The 16,979-nt window shown below is 43.9% G+C and overlaps 1 protein-coding gene across 6 annotated transcripts in view; it reads left to right on the top strand.

Moving 5' to 3' along the window:
* Window positions 1–438: 438 nt before the first annotated feature.
* SMAP1 (small ArfGAP 1) overlaps window positions 439–16,979 on the top strand; it is a 101,960-nt gene continuing 85,419 nt past the window's right edge. For 5 of the 6 annotated variants that reach the window (XR_012622646.1, XM_074819807.1, XM_074819806.1 and 2 more), the window contains exon 1: window positions 439–698. Coding sequence is in view for 4 of the 6 variants with exons in the window: in XM_074819807.1 (XP_074675908.1) it covers window positions 581–698 (118 nt within the window). In the remaining 2 variants the exon portion in view is untranslated. Of the gene's footprint in view, window positions 699–989; window positions 1,247–16,979 lie in introns of those variants that run through there. The other variant, XM_074819808.1, reaches the window with a different exon arrangement.

The raw sequence follows: 16,979 nt of genomic DNA, 5'->3' as shown, positions 1-16,979 counted from the left end.
GCTCACGGCCGCTCCCGCCCGCCGGCAGCCGCGGGGCGGGGCGGGGCGGGGCGGGGCGGGGCGGGGCGCGCCCTCCCTCAGGCCGCCCGCACAGGTGCGGCAGCTCGCGCCGAGCCCCGCCCTCTCTCCCTCCCCCCAGTGCTACCTGGAGGGCGGGGTCACCCGCCGGCGGATGGATATCACCTGGTCTCGCGAGGTGACCCTTACTCCTGGGCATCCCTCCGCGCCCTTCCACAGCCACGTCCGGGCGGAGGCGCCGCTTTTTTAGCTCAACCCCGCGAGGAAGGGCGGTACGCGGCCCGGCGTTAGGACCCGGCGGACTATTTTTCACCGCCGGCGCAGGGCCGCCGTGGCCGGGGTGGGAGTGTGCGCCAGGGAGCGAGAGGCGGGCGGCGGATGCGTCTGTGGCCGCAAGTAGTTCCGGTTGAGGAAGTCGGCACTCGCGGCAGCCGGTTCCCGTGGCTGCGCCAGGGCAGCAGCGCCGCGTCCCCGGCGGTGCCGCGCCCGCCCCGGCCCAGCGCCCGCCCCGGCTCCCGCCCCGCCGCCGCCCGTCCGCGGGGAGCCGCCTGCCGCTGCCGCCATGGCCACCCGCTCCTGCCGGGAGAAGGCGCAGAAGCAGAACGAGCAGCACCAGGCCATCCTGGCCAAGCTGCTGCGGGAGGAGGACAACAAGTACTGCGCGGACTGCGAGGCCAAGGGTACGGCGGGGCGGGCGGCCGCTGGGCGCGGGGGAGGCGGCCGGGAGGGCCGGCCCAGGTGAGGCGCTGCCGGCGGGCCCTGCCTGTGTCCGCCCGCGCCGGCCTTGGCGGGGTCCCCGTTCGGGGTGGGGGCTGGCGGCGAGGCCCGGGGAGGGGCGCTGCCCGCCACCCCGCCCCGCTCCACGTCCGCAGGGGCGGCGGGGCGCTGCCGGGGCCGCCCTGCCGGCGGCGGCGACCGGCCCCCTCCCGGAGCGGGGCCCGGAGGGGCGGCAGCGGGGGTCTGCGCGGCTCGGGGAGCGCCGTGATGGAAGGCAGATAACCTTTAATTTCGTCGTGCACCACTTTCTGCTTCTCCACCGAGCTCAGCCGTAGCTACGTTATCCTAAAGTGAGGAACCCCCCAGCTGAGGCTTGATGCAACGGCTGGCCTAGCCCTTTCCTGAAGTTTCACTGCCGCGTCCTCTTCCTGCACTGCCAGGTATTGATCAGGAGCGGGCTGTGTCAGTGGCCTTCAGGAAGTCGCTGGGCGATGCTGGGGGTAGGTGCTAGGTGAGTTGAATGTTGAGTGTCCAAAACAGTGCCCTTCAGTGTTGACTCAGTCATGTAAACGTCAAGCTCTTTGAGTCTGGATGTGTCAAGTTAAATGTCACAGATACAGCTTTGGTAATGAATGAAAATTTAAAAATTACTGTCAAATCTTACCTCTCTTTAGTCTAATAGTTTTATTCTGCACACAAGTAGCTATATATTTGTGTTTACCTTGCCTTCTGTGGCCTTCAAATGAAAAAATGTAACACATTCCTCTTTCATGTGGAGTTGATTCATTAAGATGTTACTGTAAATAAGATGATTGCACAGTAAGTTATTGTTTTAAGTATAATATTTCCTGAATAACAACCAGGTATTTGCACTGTATGATTAGCTCCAGAACTGCCTTGTTCAGTCCTTCCACACCTCAACTGGCAGTTAAGTATGGTGAGCTAGTTTGAGCAACCAGAAATGGCACTATGTTTGTAACTTCCCATTCCGATCCATGAATGCTACTCTTTTCGCCATGCCCATAAATTGTGCAGTGCCTTGCAGAACACTGATGCATCAGAAACACAGAAATAACGCTGTATTTTCCTAGTGTATACTCCTAAGAAGTATATCATATGGATTGTACCAAAGATATTTATATTTTGCAAGTAACTCTTCTTAATCATTTTCTAGCACAGCTATTCTTGCCCCCAGACTTCTGGTTATTGTGTAAAAGACTCGTAACCGGTGTTTTTCTGGAAAACGCACTTGTATGTTTTGTGCATTATGGACACTTGAGATTTTCATGCTGAATGCTGCTCCGAGTTGCTTGCTGATGGAATTCTGTATGTGTGTTGTTCCATAGCATAGGCCTCAGATCTGGGTCACTCAAGATCAGAGTCTGGAATTCTCCAACTAATTTTTGTCCTGCCTTCTGAGTTCCCTCTTTCTAACCACCACCTGGTCAAGTTTTCATTTGTAAATCTCCATACTCCTTGGTATCTTTTGCCTCTTCAGTTCAGCAGCGCTGACACTTTCATTTTCCTCTTTCTTATTTGTGCTATCGAGCATCTTTATCCACTGTTCCTTACTTTGACACCTCTCTTCTGTCACAAGAGCGTTCTTTTATAAGTTCAATCTTTGATGTATCTTGAGTTTGTTTTTTTCTGTTCAGGTTCTGGAGGACCTACCAATCTCTTGACCAGGCAGTCTTCTGCTCGTACCTGTAATTCGCTTTCCATATTTCTAGTAAATTATTTTACTTGGCTACCTTACTAAAATTTGACTGCACTTCTGAAGGCTTCTGTTTTCTCTTTTGCTCAACCCCACTTCTCCCTTGCTGTCTCTCTATGTGCCAGAGGCATGGCTTCCTTTCACCCTATCCCACCAGGAAAGCTGACATGGAAATACTGTGTGATGCAATGTGAGCTTACAATATTGAGGGAACTTTAAATTCTCTTTCTCCCTTCAAGTTTAATTTGCACTTGCCTAATCCTTTTCTGGCAATTCTTGTTTCAAATTTTGTGTCGTATTAGCTTCATAGTGCCATCTACCTTTGCCTGTACTCCTGTAGTTAAGTGTATGGTTTTCTTGGAGGGGAGAGTGTGGAATGATAAAAACCTTCTAGTTTCAGCTGTTATAGAGGCACTTGACTGAGAGATGGTCATATATGGACACTCTGTAGATTTCTTTTCTTAGGTTTAGGAAGTTTCCTTCTAGGAAGGAGAGTTCTGTGAACAATGTTGAGATGCCTCCACTGTACCCTGAAGTCTGGATTTCTGTATACTTCCAAAAGACATGTGGCTCAGAAGAAAAAATATCAGTTGTTTAGTTGAAAATCAAGCTTGCCATGAGCACATAATGCTACTGTTGAAGTCTTCCTTGTTTTATCAGCCTTTGTTGAAACTTCTTGTTGACCAAAAGAGGAAAAGTGAAGGATACTTTTCAGTTGCAGCCAGCTGTTTTTTCCTAATATGTTTCACATTTAATCCATTGTGGTTGAGTGCTCATGTTGGTGTCTGGCAAAGTTGTAGTTTTGCTAGTCCTGGTATGCAGTGATGTCTGAGGCAGCAATTTTTAACATTGCCCTATTAGCTAACCAGAGGCTGTGAGCTGTGTGGCTTTCCCCAGACTGTGACAGTTTCCTTCACCTCTTGCATCACTGACAGCATCCCTTTAATTTCTAGTTGTGTCTGTCATTAGTTGGGAGCTCCCTATTGCCAGTTCCACTAAAGATTCTCTTCATCCTGGGTTCTGCAGACATGAATGTGAAAGTGTTCATGACAAAATATTTAGGACTTCTCTGGTATCAGTCCTGGTTCAGAATATATGTTTTTCCTTTTGTTAAAGTAATTGATTCTTTTTTCTTTGAAATACTGTCTGCTTCAGTTTCTGTTACTTTCCTCTTTTGTGTGAGCTTTGCTCCTTTGACTGTAATCTTCCTTTCTGTTGTTCTGTAGCATCCCCTGAGTTCTGTTTCTTGCTTTCTTCCTGTTCACCTAATTGTTGGGTAACATTGTGATTAACTCAGGTTGTGTTAACTGAGTTGCGGTTGTATCTTGGATTTTATTCTGGCAACACTTAAAACCGTTGTTTTCAGTATGGTCTTTCAGATAGCTGGCAATTCAGCATGGGTTCTTAACCGGAGATGAGAGGCTATCATCACTAATTCCTTCCTCTCACTGTAGATGTTACAGTCCCTCTTAAACCTTAGATACTATATTTACCCTAGCCTTCTGTTCCGATCACGACATCCAAGGGATGCTGAAGTCTTGCCGACTGTACTTTGAGGGTCTGGGAATTCTTAGGTAGCTAGATATAACTTGAAATCTTATAAATATCCTTTTGACCCTAAAAAATTTAATGTGGTCCTATTTGCACATTTATCCCCCATTACTTTGATAGTATCTACTGTGGTGCCACTGTTGAGCTCTTCCTTCATATCGTTGAGGCTTCTCTGCTGGCGTTTATTGCTCCCATCAAGAAGATGACCATCAGAATTTACTGTTGTCCTACTGATTCATTCCTAAATTAGTGAATTAGTTCTCCTTGCTCTCGGTATATGGCCACCATCAGCATTCCTTCTGAGGAAGTTTCAAGCATGCGCCTTTCCTTTATTATCGCATGCTTGCTCTGTGTAAGAATTAAAAAAGCTACTTCTTGGTTTTCCTCAAAGTAATTTTGCTGTCATTATTAGAGGTCTTGTATCAGGAACAAACCCATCCTTTGGTGTCTGGACTACTTTTTTCAGGGGTAAGGTATGCAGATACATTAGACAGCTTTGTTCTGCAAGCCTTTTGGAAGGTGGAGACTACAGCTGAGGCCACATCTGCCAGAGTAAGCATTAAGCAATAATTAGGATTGCTGACTCTGGCAATGGTTTCTGGAAGTGCTTTTTATTCTGTATTTGCCTTCTAACTGTTGAAATAGCAGCTATGAATCTGACTCCCATTGCTAAAATGTGTTGGAAACTACCTGCTGTAGGACCATACTGTAGTTGCCATATGTCACCTTCCAACTGTAAGTCTTACAGCTACCGGAAAGACTAGATGACACCTCTGTGGGGAAGAAACTTAAAAATCAAAGGTTCTGGAACTGCCTTTGCAATCATTGAGATTTTTGGAAGAGTGAGGAGGTTGGAATGACATTTGACAAGGCAGTGCTTGTCTGTTCTTTACAACCCTATCTGAACAGCCATGTACATAAGGCAGTAGATGGCTTCCCAGTGTTATACTACTGGGAAGCAGTTATCCTACTGTTTCTCATATTTGCAGGAAATAGTAAGGGATGTTAGCAGTAACTTAAGTCATCCTGAATTTTGAGGGATAAGCAACTGAAGTTCCTTTGTGCTCCTTTTGTGTGTATAACTAGGTAGAGCTAGCAGGAATTGGAAGGATCTAGGAGAAGGAAATAGCTATAGATCTGCCCGTCTGTCTTGTGTAGACTATGCTGAAAGCTGTTGTAAAGCATGTGACCTTTTTTTTTCCCCTATCACTGTAGAGGGAGACTAAATGCATTTTTATTGTTCCAGTGCTGTTATTTGAATCTCTTAAGCAATAGCACCTCTTAGAGATCTGTCAAATGGAGCCAAAAACCCCCCAGCCTGTTAACTTCAGTCAGCAACCTTTTGACTATAGGGGCTATAATTTGCTATTTCTATGTACTTGATATCTACTTATAACATGCTAGAAGTCTCTTAGGTTTGTGTTACTGCTTGGCAGCAAGGCTGGTGGTATTTGGGCACTGATATTAAACAATACTGAATCAAGTACTTGGTAGTTGAAGAGTGTGATGAAGCACAGACAGAGATGCTTTTTCTTAGAAGGGACACGTATTCAGCAGTATCAAAGGACTAGCCAACAAAGCAAACAGGCCTGTGAAGTAAACCGAAGGCAATCAGTCTTGGTCTAGTGCGACTGTCTCTGCAGATGTGGACCGTAAGACTCCGATTACTGTTCCTAACCATGTTTGAACAAAAGAGGTATGTTTGAAACCAGTGCAAATGTTCTCTAATGTACCTTTTCTGTTTGTTACACTTGTATTTGGATGTTGGTTTTAGTGCAAATGGATTGACTACTGAAGTATGCTTGTAAATTAATCACTCTGTCGAGAAGGCAATTACCTGAGTTGTCAACTGCTTTAGAATTTTAACTGTAACAAAGTTAAAATAATGTAATTGTAAGCTTGCAGACCTTTGTATAGACAATTGCAGATGTCTTGGGCCTTCAGAAAAGGCAAATAAACTTATGTATGAGAGGTGTTCTAGTTTTTTTGGTTTGGCGTTTTTTTAAATGTTTACTTACTTTGTGCCTGGTAGTGCTTGAAACCTGGTTAAGTGATCTCTTACCAGAATCCTAGTACAAAGAGTTCCATCGACACTGTTGCTTGTTTAACCAGATTAAAATTGGTTTACTTTGATTATAATATTAATGAAAATACTTTTCAATATTTATAGTTTTACTGTAAATCCTTGGATATCTGTGTATGACTGAACACTTGATCTTTTCTGTCTGAAGAGTGACAGGTACAGGCTTTTAGGAGTATGGGGAGAGACTGAACAGGAAAGTGCAGTACTGAAATTTGTGTAGGCAGAACCAATTACAGTTTTGGCTTCAACAATTTGCCAATCCCAAAATACAAAGTCTCTTAGCAGTGGGGGAGAAAAAAAATCCAGTTTAAGTTGAAATGGGCAAACTAGCTATTGAAACAAATCTATTCCAGATATGTTTATAGCTGTTCAGAGTCAGGTTTTTTGTAGACAATTAAGTCTTGCATATGATCACTTCTGTGGCTTAGAGACCAACTTAAATGTGTATGAACATCACTTTCTGAAGCTGCTTTTGCTGCTTACTTGTTTTGATGGGCTGGTCTTCTCACTGTGTTAATCTTGCCTGAATACTTTAATAAATAGTGTATTTCTTCCTCAGGAATTAACCTAAAGCAAATGAATAACTCCTACAGCCCACTGCCCTCAGCCTGGGGAAGGCTTTAGCTTTTGCCTCTGACTGTAAGTGTAAGAAAGCCTTGGGACAGCTTATCAACAGTATTAGCTTGCTCTAGGACAAGGCACTAGCTGCTCTGCCTCCTCAGGTGAAGACTTTTGTCCTCTTAAGGTGGAGAAACTGCTGAAGTAGGACGCCAGGGGAAATGGAACACAGTTGGATTGTGTTGGAGGTCACTTCTACACATCAGCTCAAGTGCAACTTCTAGCCCTGTGCTGAAGTTCAAACACAGTAGTAACCAACCAGTAGCTGATTACTGCTCTATGGATATCTTGTACCAGTGAATATCGCTGCAAATATCAAATGTGACTTCTGGTTACTTGGATCAAGAAATTGTTAGTACTTTTCTGTGTGATTCTGTTGCAAGGTTGGTGTTGCTGCTGATTGGTAAAGATCGTATGAGCATAACAGACTAGAATATGAATTGACACATGCAACAACTGGAGGCTTCTAGCTGTCCAGTGAGGCTTTGCAATATCTTTCCACAAAGAATAATGAAACCAAACCACTTTGATTCAGGGTGGATCTTGCTTAAGCTTAGCAACTGAATGATATATCTTGACCTCTAATAATAGTAAGGAACTAGAAATCCTAGTGATCATCTGGTACTTACAAGGTTATTTTTCTCACCTTCTAAGACCTTAAGGGACCAGAAACTGCACTCAGTCTCTCCTGAGACTATCACCAGGACTTTGTTCATGATTTCCTGCTACTAAATAAAAGTACCCCAATGCTCTGTTTTTGTTCTATATCCTTTTACCAATTCCTGACACTGATTGCATGAGACTGAAACTTTGTTAGGAATTAGTTGCTTTGCGGCCTGAGAGCTACAATTGTTTCACCCAAGAAAAGAGCTCTTAAGACGACACCCCTCTTGCTGGGAGAAGAGGAGCATGGCAGCTTTAGCTTAAAACTTGTGGGCAGGGTCTTGCAGTATTGGATGACTCTAGTGGTATGTTTTCTGCCTGTAAGGAAGGGATTTGTTTCCATCTCCTGACTCTTACAGTGCAGAAAAATATTCTGAAATAAGTCACAGGAAATCTGTTTAGCTTCTAATAGATCAGGGTTGTCTGCAAATACAGGTTCCCACTGTTGAAATTGTGTGCACAGCCTGAAGGCTTTTTACCAAAGCCCTTAAAATGGTGTTTGTGGGTGCAATCTCCGTTTTTCAGGACTGAACCAAACATGATTGGATGAGACCCAAAGTCGTGTGATGTAGCTTTGAAGTTAGCATTGCTTTGGCAGGAGACTGAACTAGATGACCTCTGGAGGGCCTTTTCAGCATAAATTTTTCTGTGACTACTAATGAAAATATTTGTGGGACTTTGTTGGGTTTTTTTTTTTACTATGTTGCAATTTTTTAGGTTCTCTGAGGTGGATTATAGAGGTGTGGAAATCCTTACATCCTTAGCTTGCTGCCCTACATTGCCAAGGCCTATACTTCTCAATCTAAGCTGTTTCCTTTGTGAGCCAAAAAGGTGGGACAGTTCCTGAAAGGTGATTATTAGTATTGATGAGACCATGTTTTTGCCTTTTGAAGTGCAAGACACCCTAGCTCTTTTGGTTAGGGGCTACTGGTATGTGTCTCCTAATGGTACCTAAGTGTGGTTCTGCCGCCTAGTGACATGAAAAAGATTCCACTGCAGGATGCTGTTGATACAAGCTGTTTACCTTTGCTTTGTTCCTAAATCTCCTTTTGTGGAACTGAAACTGATGTTGTCTTAGAATCTGCCCTCTTTGGTCTGAACACTGTAAAGAAAGAGCAACTGTTCTGTAGCCTTGAGAAGTCCTGGTCAGAGGAAGCAGTTAAATATATGTATGTGATAAGTAGACTTCTAGGGAGGTACCTTTTCCTGGAGGGTGACTCCCTCCCTCTTTAATCCCTGCTTCCTGTAGGATTTAAGAAAGAGTCAATTATCAGCCATTACTCAGGGAGTAGTCAACAGTTAATTTAGCTCAGGTGTCACATTGTCCTAGACTGGATCACTAAGGTTTGTTTCAGCATGATTCAGCTTTACATTAGGAATTTAGATGCTTTGTATTGTTCTCTTGTGGCCTCAACTAAATTCCCCAAGACTTAATGGCTTTGCCCTGTGAACAGGTAAAGTTGTTCAAGTACCTCAATGTGAGAGTAAGATACCACTGAAGAGTAACACTGTTGAACCCATGACTAGTTGAATCCATCTTCACTCTACTGTTAACAACAAATTGTTTTCAGATATTATGGAAGAGTAAAAGTGAGTTAAGTCTGAGCTATGATTTTATTGACATCACAGAGTGGGATAGCTTGGACAACTAGAGGACTACAGTAGATGGGAACAGGTGCTTTAGGAAGGGCAGCCTGGGATGGTGATAAGGGGAAGTTGCTGTTTTCTGTGAGAGCAGTGGGGCTGTGTGCAGCTTTATGTAAAGATTGCCAATGAACCAGCTGAGAGTTTATGGGTCAGGATTAGGGTGATGGTGTGGGTATCTGCTTCAGATCCTGATCAGGAAGTAGTAGTAATGAAGCCTTCCTCAGACAACTTGGGCCTAACATTCACAGACTCTGGTGCTCTTGGGGGACTCAAACCACCCTGATACTTGCTGGAGGGACAGTGCAGCAGGGAACAAGCAATCTAGGAGGCTGCTGGTGTGCATTGATGATCACTTATCAACACAAGTGGTTGAAGACAAAGGAAGATGCTCAGATGGACCTGATAGACCTATTACTTAAAAGAAGGGAAGCACAGGCTGAAGATGTAAAGGTTAGGAGTAGTCTTGGCTGCAGTGACTGTGAGATGAGAGTTCAGGATCTCAAGAGAAGGGAACGTAGCAGAGTAGAATCACAACCATAATCTTCAGGAGAGAAGACTTTGGTCTGTTCAGGGATCTGCTTGGAAGAATCATTTGGGAGGTGGTTCTAGAGAATAGAGGTCCAGGAGAGCTGATTAATTATTTTTTTCCCCAGGAGTCACTCCTTTAAGCTCTAGTGTGGCACATCCTGATGAGCAGGAAATTGCACAAAGGCAGCAAGGGGCCTGCTTAAATGAACAAGGAGCTCCTGACAAAACTCAGACATAAAAATGAGACATATAAGAGGTGGAAGCAGAAACAGATGACCTGCGGGGAACATGGAGACACTGTCCAAGCATGCAAGGATGCATTTAGATAGAAAAGACAATGTCCATGTGGAGTTGAATCTGACAAAGGATATGTGAATGGCAATGAGAGAGGCTTTTACAGATACTCGGCAGCAAAAAAAGAGAAAATGTGGACCTGCTGCTAAATGTAGCAGGGGCTCTGGTGTTTAGGGATGTGGAAAAGACTGAGGAGTTGCATGCTTTCTTCACCTTGTTCTTTACTAGTAAGACTTGCCTTCAGGAATTCCAGGTCCCTGAGACTAGTGGGACAGTCTGGAGCAAGGAGGGTTTACTCAGTAGTAGAGGAGGACCTGGTTTAAGAGTGCTTATAAAGAAACTGGGTGTACCCAAGTCTGTGGGTTCTGATTGGATGTACCTGTGAGCACAGACAGAGCTGGCCAATGTAATTTTGAGGCCATTCACAATAACTGTAAGGTCATGGTGACTATGGGGTGTCTTGACGACTGACAGAAAGCAAATGTCATTCATTTCTCTCTGAAAAGGGCAGGAAGGAACATCTAGGGAACCACAGGCCAGTTGGCTTTTCTCAGTCCCTGGGAAGGTGACAGAGCAAATAATCCTGAAAACATAATGAAGGAGATGATGACTGGGAATAGTTAGTGTGGATTTATGAAGGGGGTATCATGCTTGACCAACCTGATAGCATTCTACAATGACCAATGAGCCAGATGACTGGCTTGGTGGATGAGAACAGTGGCTATCCTCTTGTGAGGCTTTTGGAAACTCTGTCATATAACATGCTCATTGATAGCTTGATGAAGTGCGGTCTGGATCAACAGATGGTGAGGTGGATTGACAATGGCTGAAATGCCAGGCTAAGAGTTGTGATAGGGAGCTTAAAGTTAAGCTGGAGGCCAGTCACTAGTGGCATACTTCAGGGGTTGATACTAAGGCCAACGCTGTTTAACATCTTCATTAAAGACTTGTGTGATAGGACAAACTGCCCCCTTGACAAGCTTGAGGTGATAAACTGGGAGAAGTAGTTGATAGAGCAGATGGATGTTCTGCTACTCAGAGCAGAAGAGTTGACAGGCTGGAGAAATGGGCCAACAAACTGCATGAAGTTCAATAAAGGGAAATGCAAAGCCCTACCTGTGGATGGGGGTGCTAGTGGTGCAGAACTAATACTGGGGGTCTTGTGGATTACAGATAGGTCATGAGCTAGTAATGTGCCCTTGCCACAAAGAAGGCCAACAACACTCTTGGACTAAATTTCAGGAAGAGCATTGTTAGTGGATGGAGGGAGGTGATCCTTCTCTCAGCACCGATGAGACCACATCTGTAGTACTGTGTCCAGTTCTCTGCTCCACAGTATGAGAGAAACATGGACAGACTGGAGCAAGCCCAGCAAAGAGGCACTTTGAAGAGGTTGGGGTGTCTGACATACAAGGGATTGTTTAGCCTGGATGAGAGAAGGCTGTTGGGGAGATTTTATCAATGTGTACAAATACCTGGTGACAGGGAGCAAAAATGACTGAGGCAGACTTCTCTGTGGTATCCAATGATGGGACTAAGAGCCAATAAATACAAATTTAAACACAAAAATAAACTCTTACTGTAGGAGAGGTTGAATGTTGGAGTTTCCATCCCTGGAGATACTCAGAACCTGACTGGGAACAGCCCCAAGCAACCTGCTGTAGTTTGCTCTGAGCAGGGGGTCTGGACTAGATCTCCAGGGATCCCTTCTAATCCCAGCTACTTCAGATCCAATTCAGCTATTGTATCACTTATGAGCTGGTTTGGAGTCCTACTGCTGATAAGCTTCTATTTTTCCAGTGCAAGCATCTGCCTATATAGATAGAAAGTAGATTATTTGTTTAAGGTTGAGGTCCTTTATGAGGAAGTGATTAAACAGCAGTAAAAGCAGACTGTAGTAGAGTCCTGACTTCTCTTGAAATAGCTGATACAGGAATCTTGCTGTGGTTTGTGCATCCATGGGTTAAAAGAACCAAATCTGGATGTTTGAAGCAAGTGGGAATTGAGTGGCTATGTAGAAAGGTTACTGATGTCTTTTGACTGAAATGCTGTTTAAATCTAGCTGGGAGAATACCTTCACAACTTTAAACTGCCTCCTAGAGCTGTTAGAAAGTTGCTTAGAACTGGAGACTCTTGTGTCAGAAGTATCTCTGTCTTAAAATTGCTGGTTGGAACTCTGTATTATGACTACAAATGTTGTCCCCTGGAAGACTGGGACAAAACAGACAACTACAGATTCCTGTTCTCCCATTCTGACCTCCTATCTGATTGATTGTCTGCTGAAAGCTTGAGCAATACTACTATTTACATTTTTCTCTTGAATTGCTTCACAAAAAGCCATTCACACAAAACTTTCATTTTCTTTGCGACAACTTGGCAAGCTTAGATTTGAAGGGATACCTGTTTCATATTCATCTTTGTTTACAGTAGACTTTGAGTACATAGTATAATGCTAATGCTTATTTATCCCTCACTCTCTTGTCTTGATCACTTGTTGCTTTCCAGTAGGTGTTAAACGTATGTCTGAGTATATACTATCATGGAGTTCCTGCTTGGTGTTATGTACTTGACCCAATCTAGAGAACCTGAGTTCCTGATTTGTTTCCAGCTTATCCAAAATACTTATGAGTAGATCTGTATTACTCTGACCAGCAGAGCTAGATGCTTTTGTGTTCTGGGGTCACCTTCTGAAGAGGAGGAAGAACTTGGAGGTTCAGAGAACATCCTAATGCTGCAAGTCTGTGGTAGGTGTGGATATAGAGAGCACTGATTCTGTAGCTCTCGGAGATGGTGACAGGTTTTATGGGGGAAGTGAAGACTGCATGGGTCAATGTACTGCCTATCCCAGTAAACCTAGACTGTCAGTTGCCCCCTCTTTCTCTTGGGGAAAGGTATTTACTTCCAGCAGACCATGGAGGAAACAGGGGTAGAGATTGTAGCTCAGTCCCTGTGAGAGTGGAGCTGGGACAGCAATGTGTGATACTTAGAGGCAGTGTTGCCAAGCAACTAACTTTGCAGCTGTGATTTGGTAAAAGAGCAGTTCTGCTTCTCAAAGCTATGCCTGGCTCTGATTTTGTGTAAGAATATGGTTATATTGATGAGGAGTAGGGAGCTGTCCCTCTTGCATGGATGAGAAAAGGAATGTGATATTCCATGTTTGGCTATCGATTGCCATACTCTTGTGTGCTACCTCCTTTTTAAGGAGGAAGGAGCAAGAATCTGTAATGCAATTTTACTGAAGTGCTTTAATGAATATGAATAAAGCTTCATAGTACAGGACTTCATTAGTAGGATTAAAGGTAGTAGTAGTAGTCCTATAAGAATTTCTGCAAAAGAAGATGGAAGTGATTCACTGTGTATAGCCTTTTATTCTTGAACGCAGCTGAACTTGCAGGTGGATTCAAAACATAGCAGTGACTGGGACTGAGTGATTATTTTAAATAAGCTCTGTGTAATGTGTGCAAGTAATTTGGGTTTAAATTTGTCATTCACAACAATTTCTAGAAATGACGAGTGTATCATTAAGTAATGATACTTTTAAGTATAGGGATTGATTTTTTTTTTTTTTTTTTTTCCCCCCATTAGGGTAGGTATCTATGGGGTATTTGTTCAGTTGCCTGTTGTCTGCAGATGATGGCAAAAACATCCCTTTCTCCAAACATGGCAAATGCCATACTTAATGTTCACCCTTTGGATCTCCAGCAAAAATGTGCTTTTGCATTTGAGCTCCCCTCCTAAGTAGTGGTTAAACAGAAGAAACACACCAGTAACACATTGTGTAGGCTTTTTGGTCTTTGTTCTCATTGCCAAGTGATAACTAGCTGAGTTATTCTCAACTTCAAATGTACTGAACTGTATTGGGTCTGGCTGGGATGGAGTTAACTTCAACTTCCCCATAGCAGCCCTCATAGTGCTGTGCTTCATATTTTTAGCTAGAATGGCTTCGATAGCACCAGTGTTTTAGCTGTTGTTGAGCTGTGCTAGCACAGCATCAAGGCTGCCTATCCTTCCCCCACCCCCGCAAGGCCTCTAGGCTGGGTGTGGGCAAGAGGTTGGGAGGGGATGTAGCCAAGACAGCTGTTCCCAACTGACCAAAAGGATATTCCATACCATATGATGTTGTGCTCAGCAATAAAAGCTAAGGGAAAGGGGGGTGAGGAGGGCATTCATTGTTAAGGTGTTTGTCTTCCAGAGCAACTGCTATGCGTACTGAGGCCCTGCTTCCCAGGAAGTGGACGTGGCCTGCTGATATGAAATAGAGAATAAATCTGTTTTCCTTTGCTTCTGCGTGTGGCTTTTGCTTTTCTTTATTAAAATGCCTTTATCTTGACCCATGAAGTTTTTTTCATCTTATTTTCTCCCCCTTGGTGGGCATGTGGCAGCCAGCCAAGGTTAACCCACCACAACTGCTGAGGGTTTCTTGTGTCTTCCAAGTAAAAAGTAACTATCATGCCCCTCAGTAAAGATTGTGAAGCCTTGGTTCACTTTCCTGGGTGTTCTGCAGCCCATAGCAAGCAGCCTCTGAAGGAAGTGATGCTAAATGCCTGTTTACACTTGTCTTGTTCACTGCAGTTTCCATGGAGTTTGGGTGTTCATGGAGTTCCTGTTTAAAAAGGTTACTCCAAAAATATGTTTATACAGCAGAAAGATTGTCAAGTGTTTGGTCTTAAATGAGACTTTACAAAATAAAACAGATTCAAGATCATGTGCTAGAGGATCCTGCAAAATTTTGGGAGTACATATTGAGTACTTCTCAAGCAACCTTAATTCCGCTCTGAACGCTTACAATTCTATATTCCAGGCTAACTGCAGCTAAGTACTTTGGAATTGTATTCAGTTTTTCTTCCTGTCTTCTGAAGAAAACAATATTTTGAGGAGAAATATTTTACAGTCACAACTTCTTTTCTTAGGACGACAGAAGGTAGCAATCACTTTGGAAAAATAGCTTTCAAAAAAATGGAGCGCAAAGGTTTTTTGTGTAATACAAATCTAGTTAAAACAGCTGTGAAGAACACTATGTAAATTCGTTTCTTCCTTTCCCAGTTGCATGTAGCTGATACAGTGATGTATGATGTCTGAGTGTTGATGATTGTCTGTCATGCCAGAATGCTTAACTGTGTTAATCTGAATGATATTTAATTTAGTATGAGATCACTATAGTTTTAGGAAGCAAGAAAATGCCTTTAGAAAAATGGAAAGCACATGCCAGCCTTGTGTGACATCGTGCATTTTGATTGGATATAAAGAAGTTCTTTTTTTTTAAACTATGCAGTGATCAAATACTGGACCAAGTTTTCCTTGGGTGGTAGAATGTACCTTAAAGGTGTTCAAGACAACTGAACAAAGCCCTGAGCAGCCTGGTCTAATTAGATCTTATTGGAGCATCAAGTTAGCCTAAATGACCTCAGGAAGCCCCTTTACACCTAAACTATTTTATAGTTTTTATATACTGACTGAGGAAATACACTAGCTGTATCTTTTAGAAAGCAGGTGTAAACTTTTCACAGAGCACACATGCCTTGTGTTTTGTGGACTGGCCCAAACCCAGCTACTAGACTTGGGTAAGGAAGCACTCAAAGATCTGATGTTTTCTGAGACTTTGGGAGAGTACAGTAGTGGGGTGTAGCTAGCCTGGCATGTAAGTCCTGGGGATTTGTGGGAAGGATTCATGTCCATGCCATGGGAGTCTGAAGTGGGGGAAGGGCTTGTTCTGTCTGTCCCCTTTGGTCTGTTCTTTACCATGGTCTTTTAAGTTAAATACCCTGAGGTCCACAGAAAGTGCTGCTCTGAAGATTAATAATATTTTTACAGTAAAACTCGGGGATCATCCAAGAATTGAAGTTGCATTTGCATGGTAGGCTGTTCCTGTGCCTGAGAACTGCAATATATTAGTGTTTGGAGGTGGGCAGATAGGCTCTCTCTAGGTAAGAGAGGTGAATAGTGCCGCATAAAAACCTACTTAGTCTGGTCTATTTAACCTGCGGAGGAGGTGAGGGAAGGCAGTATGTAGGGGAGGAAAGTAGGTGAATTAAGTCTCTGCAGTGAACGCAGATGATGTGGGTTAATCCCAGTAAGCAGCTAAGCACCACACAGCCACTTGCTTTGTACCCCCGCCCCCCCCCCCACCCCCCCCCGGCCTGTGGGACGGGGGAGCGAATCAGAAGGGTAAGAGTGAGAAAAATTGTGGGCAGTTTAATAGGTAAAGCAGAAGCTGTGCAAGCAAGGAAAGCAAAACAAGGAATTCATTCAGTACTTCCCATAGCCAGGCAGGGGTTCAGCTATCTCCAGGGGAGTGGGGCTCCATCACATGTAATGGTTAATTGGGAAGACAAATGCTGTGATTCCAAATGTCCCCATCTTCCTCCTTCTTTCCCCAGCTTTTATTGCTGAGCACAACATTGTATGGGATGTCCCTCTGGTCAGTTGGGGTCAGCTGTCCCAGCTGTGTCCCCTCCCAGCCTCTTACCCACCCCCAGCCCACTCACTGGCAGGGCAGTCTGAGAAGCAGAAGGGGCCTTGATGCTGTGCAAGCACTGCTCAGCAATGACTAAAATATTGGTGTGTTATCAACACTGTTTTGGTCACAGATTCAAAACACAGCACCATATGGGCTGCTGTGAAGAAAATGAGCTCCATCCTAGCACAAACCACTACAGCAGAGAAGATTGGTACAAGAAACTAACTGGCCAGTCTTTACAGATGGTTTCAGTGTATTTCTACAGTCCAGAGCCTGAAATCTGGCGCTTTGCTTCTTGTCTACAGATTTGAATATTCAGTTTCTCTCTGCATCTTTCTCAGACATAGGTTCATGTGGGAGAGATCATGGAGGTGCATTTGCCTGCTTTGTAATACAGAATGTACAAGGGGAGAGCATCTCCAGAGTCACTGAGGGCTGCACAGAGGTTGTATAGTTTGGGGAGTGTTTACTTAAGTCTCTTCAGTTGTATTTGAGTAAAAATGGTGAAGGGAAGCTGATGATTGCAACTAATAGATAATGTCTCTCTGGTAGAGAAAGGTAACCTTTCATTCTTGTTTATGGCAAACAGGCTATATTATAAATGCATCTTGCAAACAAATCTTATTTCTGAGGTTTTTGTCGTTGTTAAAGGAAGAACTTCAATTGTTCCTTGAAGATTTTTTTTTTGC

The sequence above is a fragment of the Strix aluco genome, chromosome 3 (assembly GCF_031877795.1).
Source record: "Strix aluco isolate bStrAlu1 chromosome 3, bStrAlu1.hap1, whole genome shotgun sequence".
Classification (NCBI taxonomy): Eukaryota; Metazoa; Chordata; class Aves; order Strigiformes; family Strigidae; genus Strix; species Strix aluco.
Note: the sequence above shows the minus strand (reverse complement) of the source record. Positions and strands in the feature narration are given on the sequence as shown.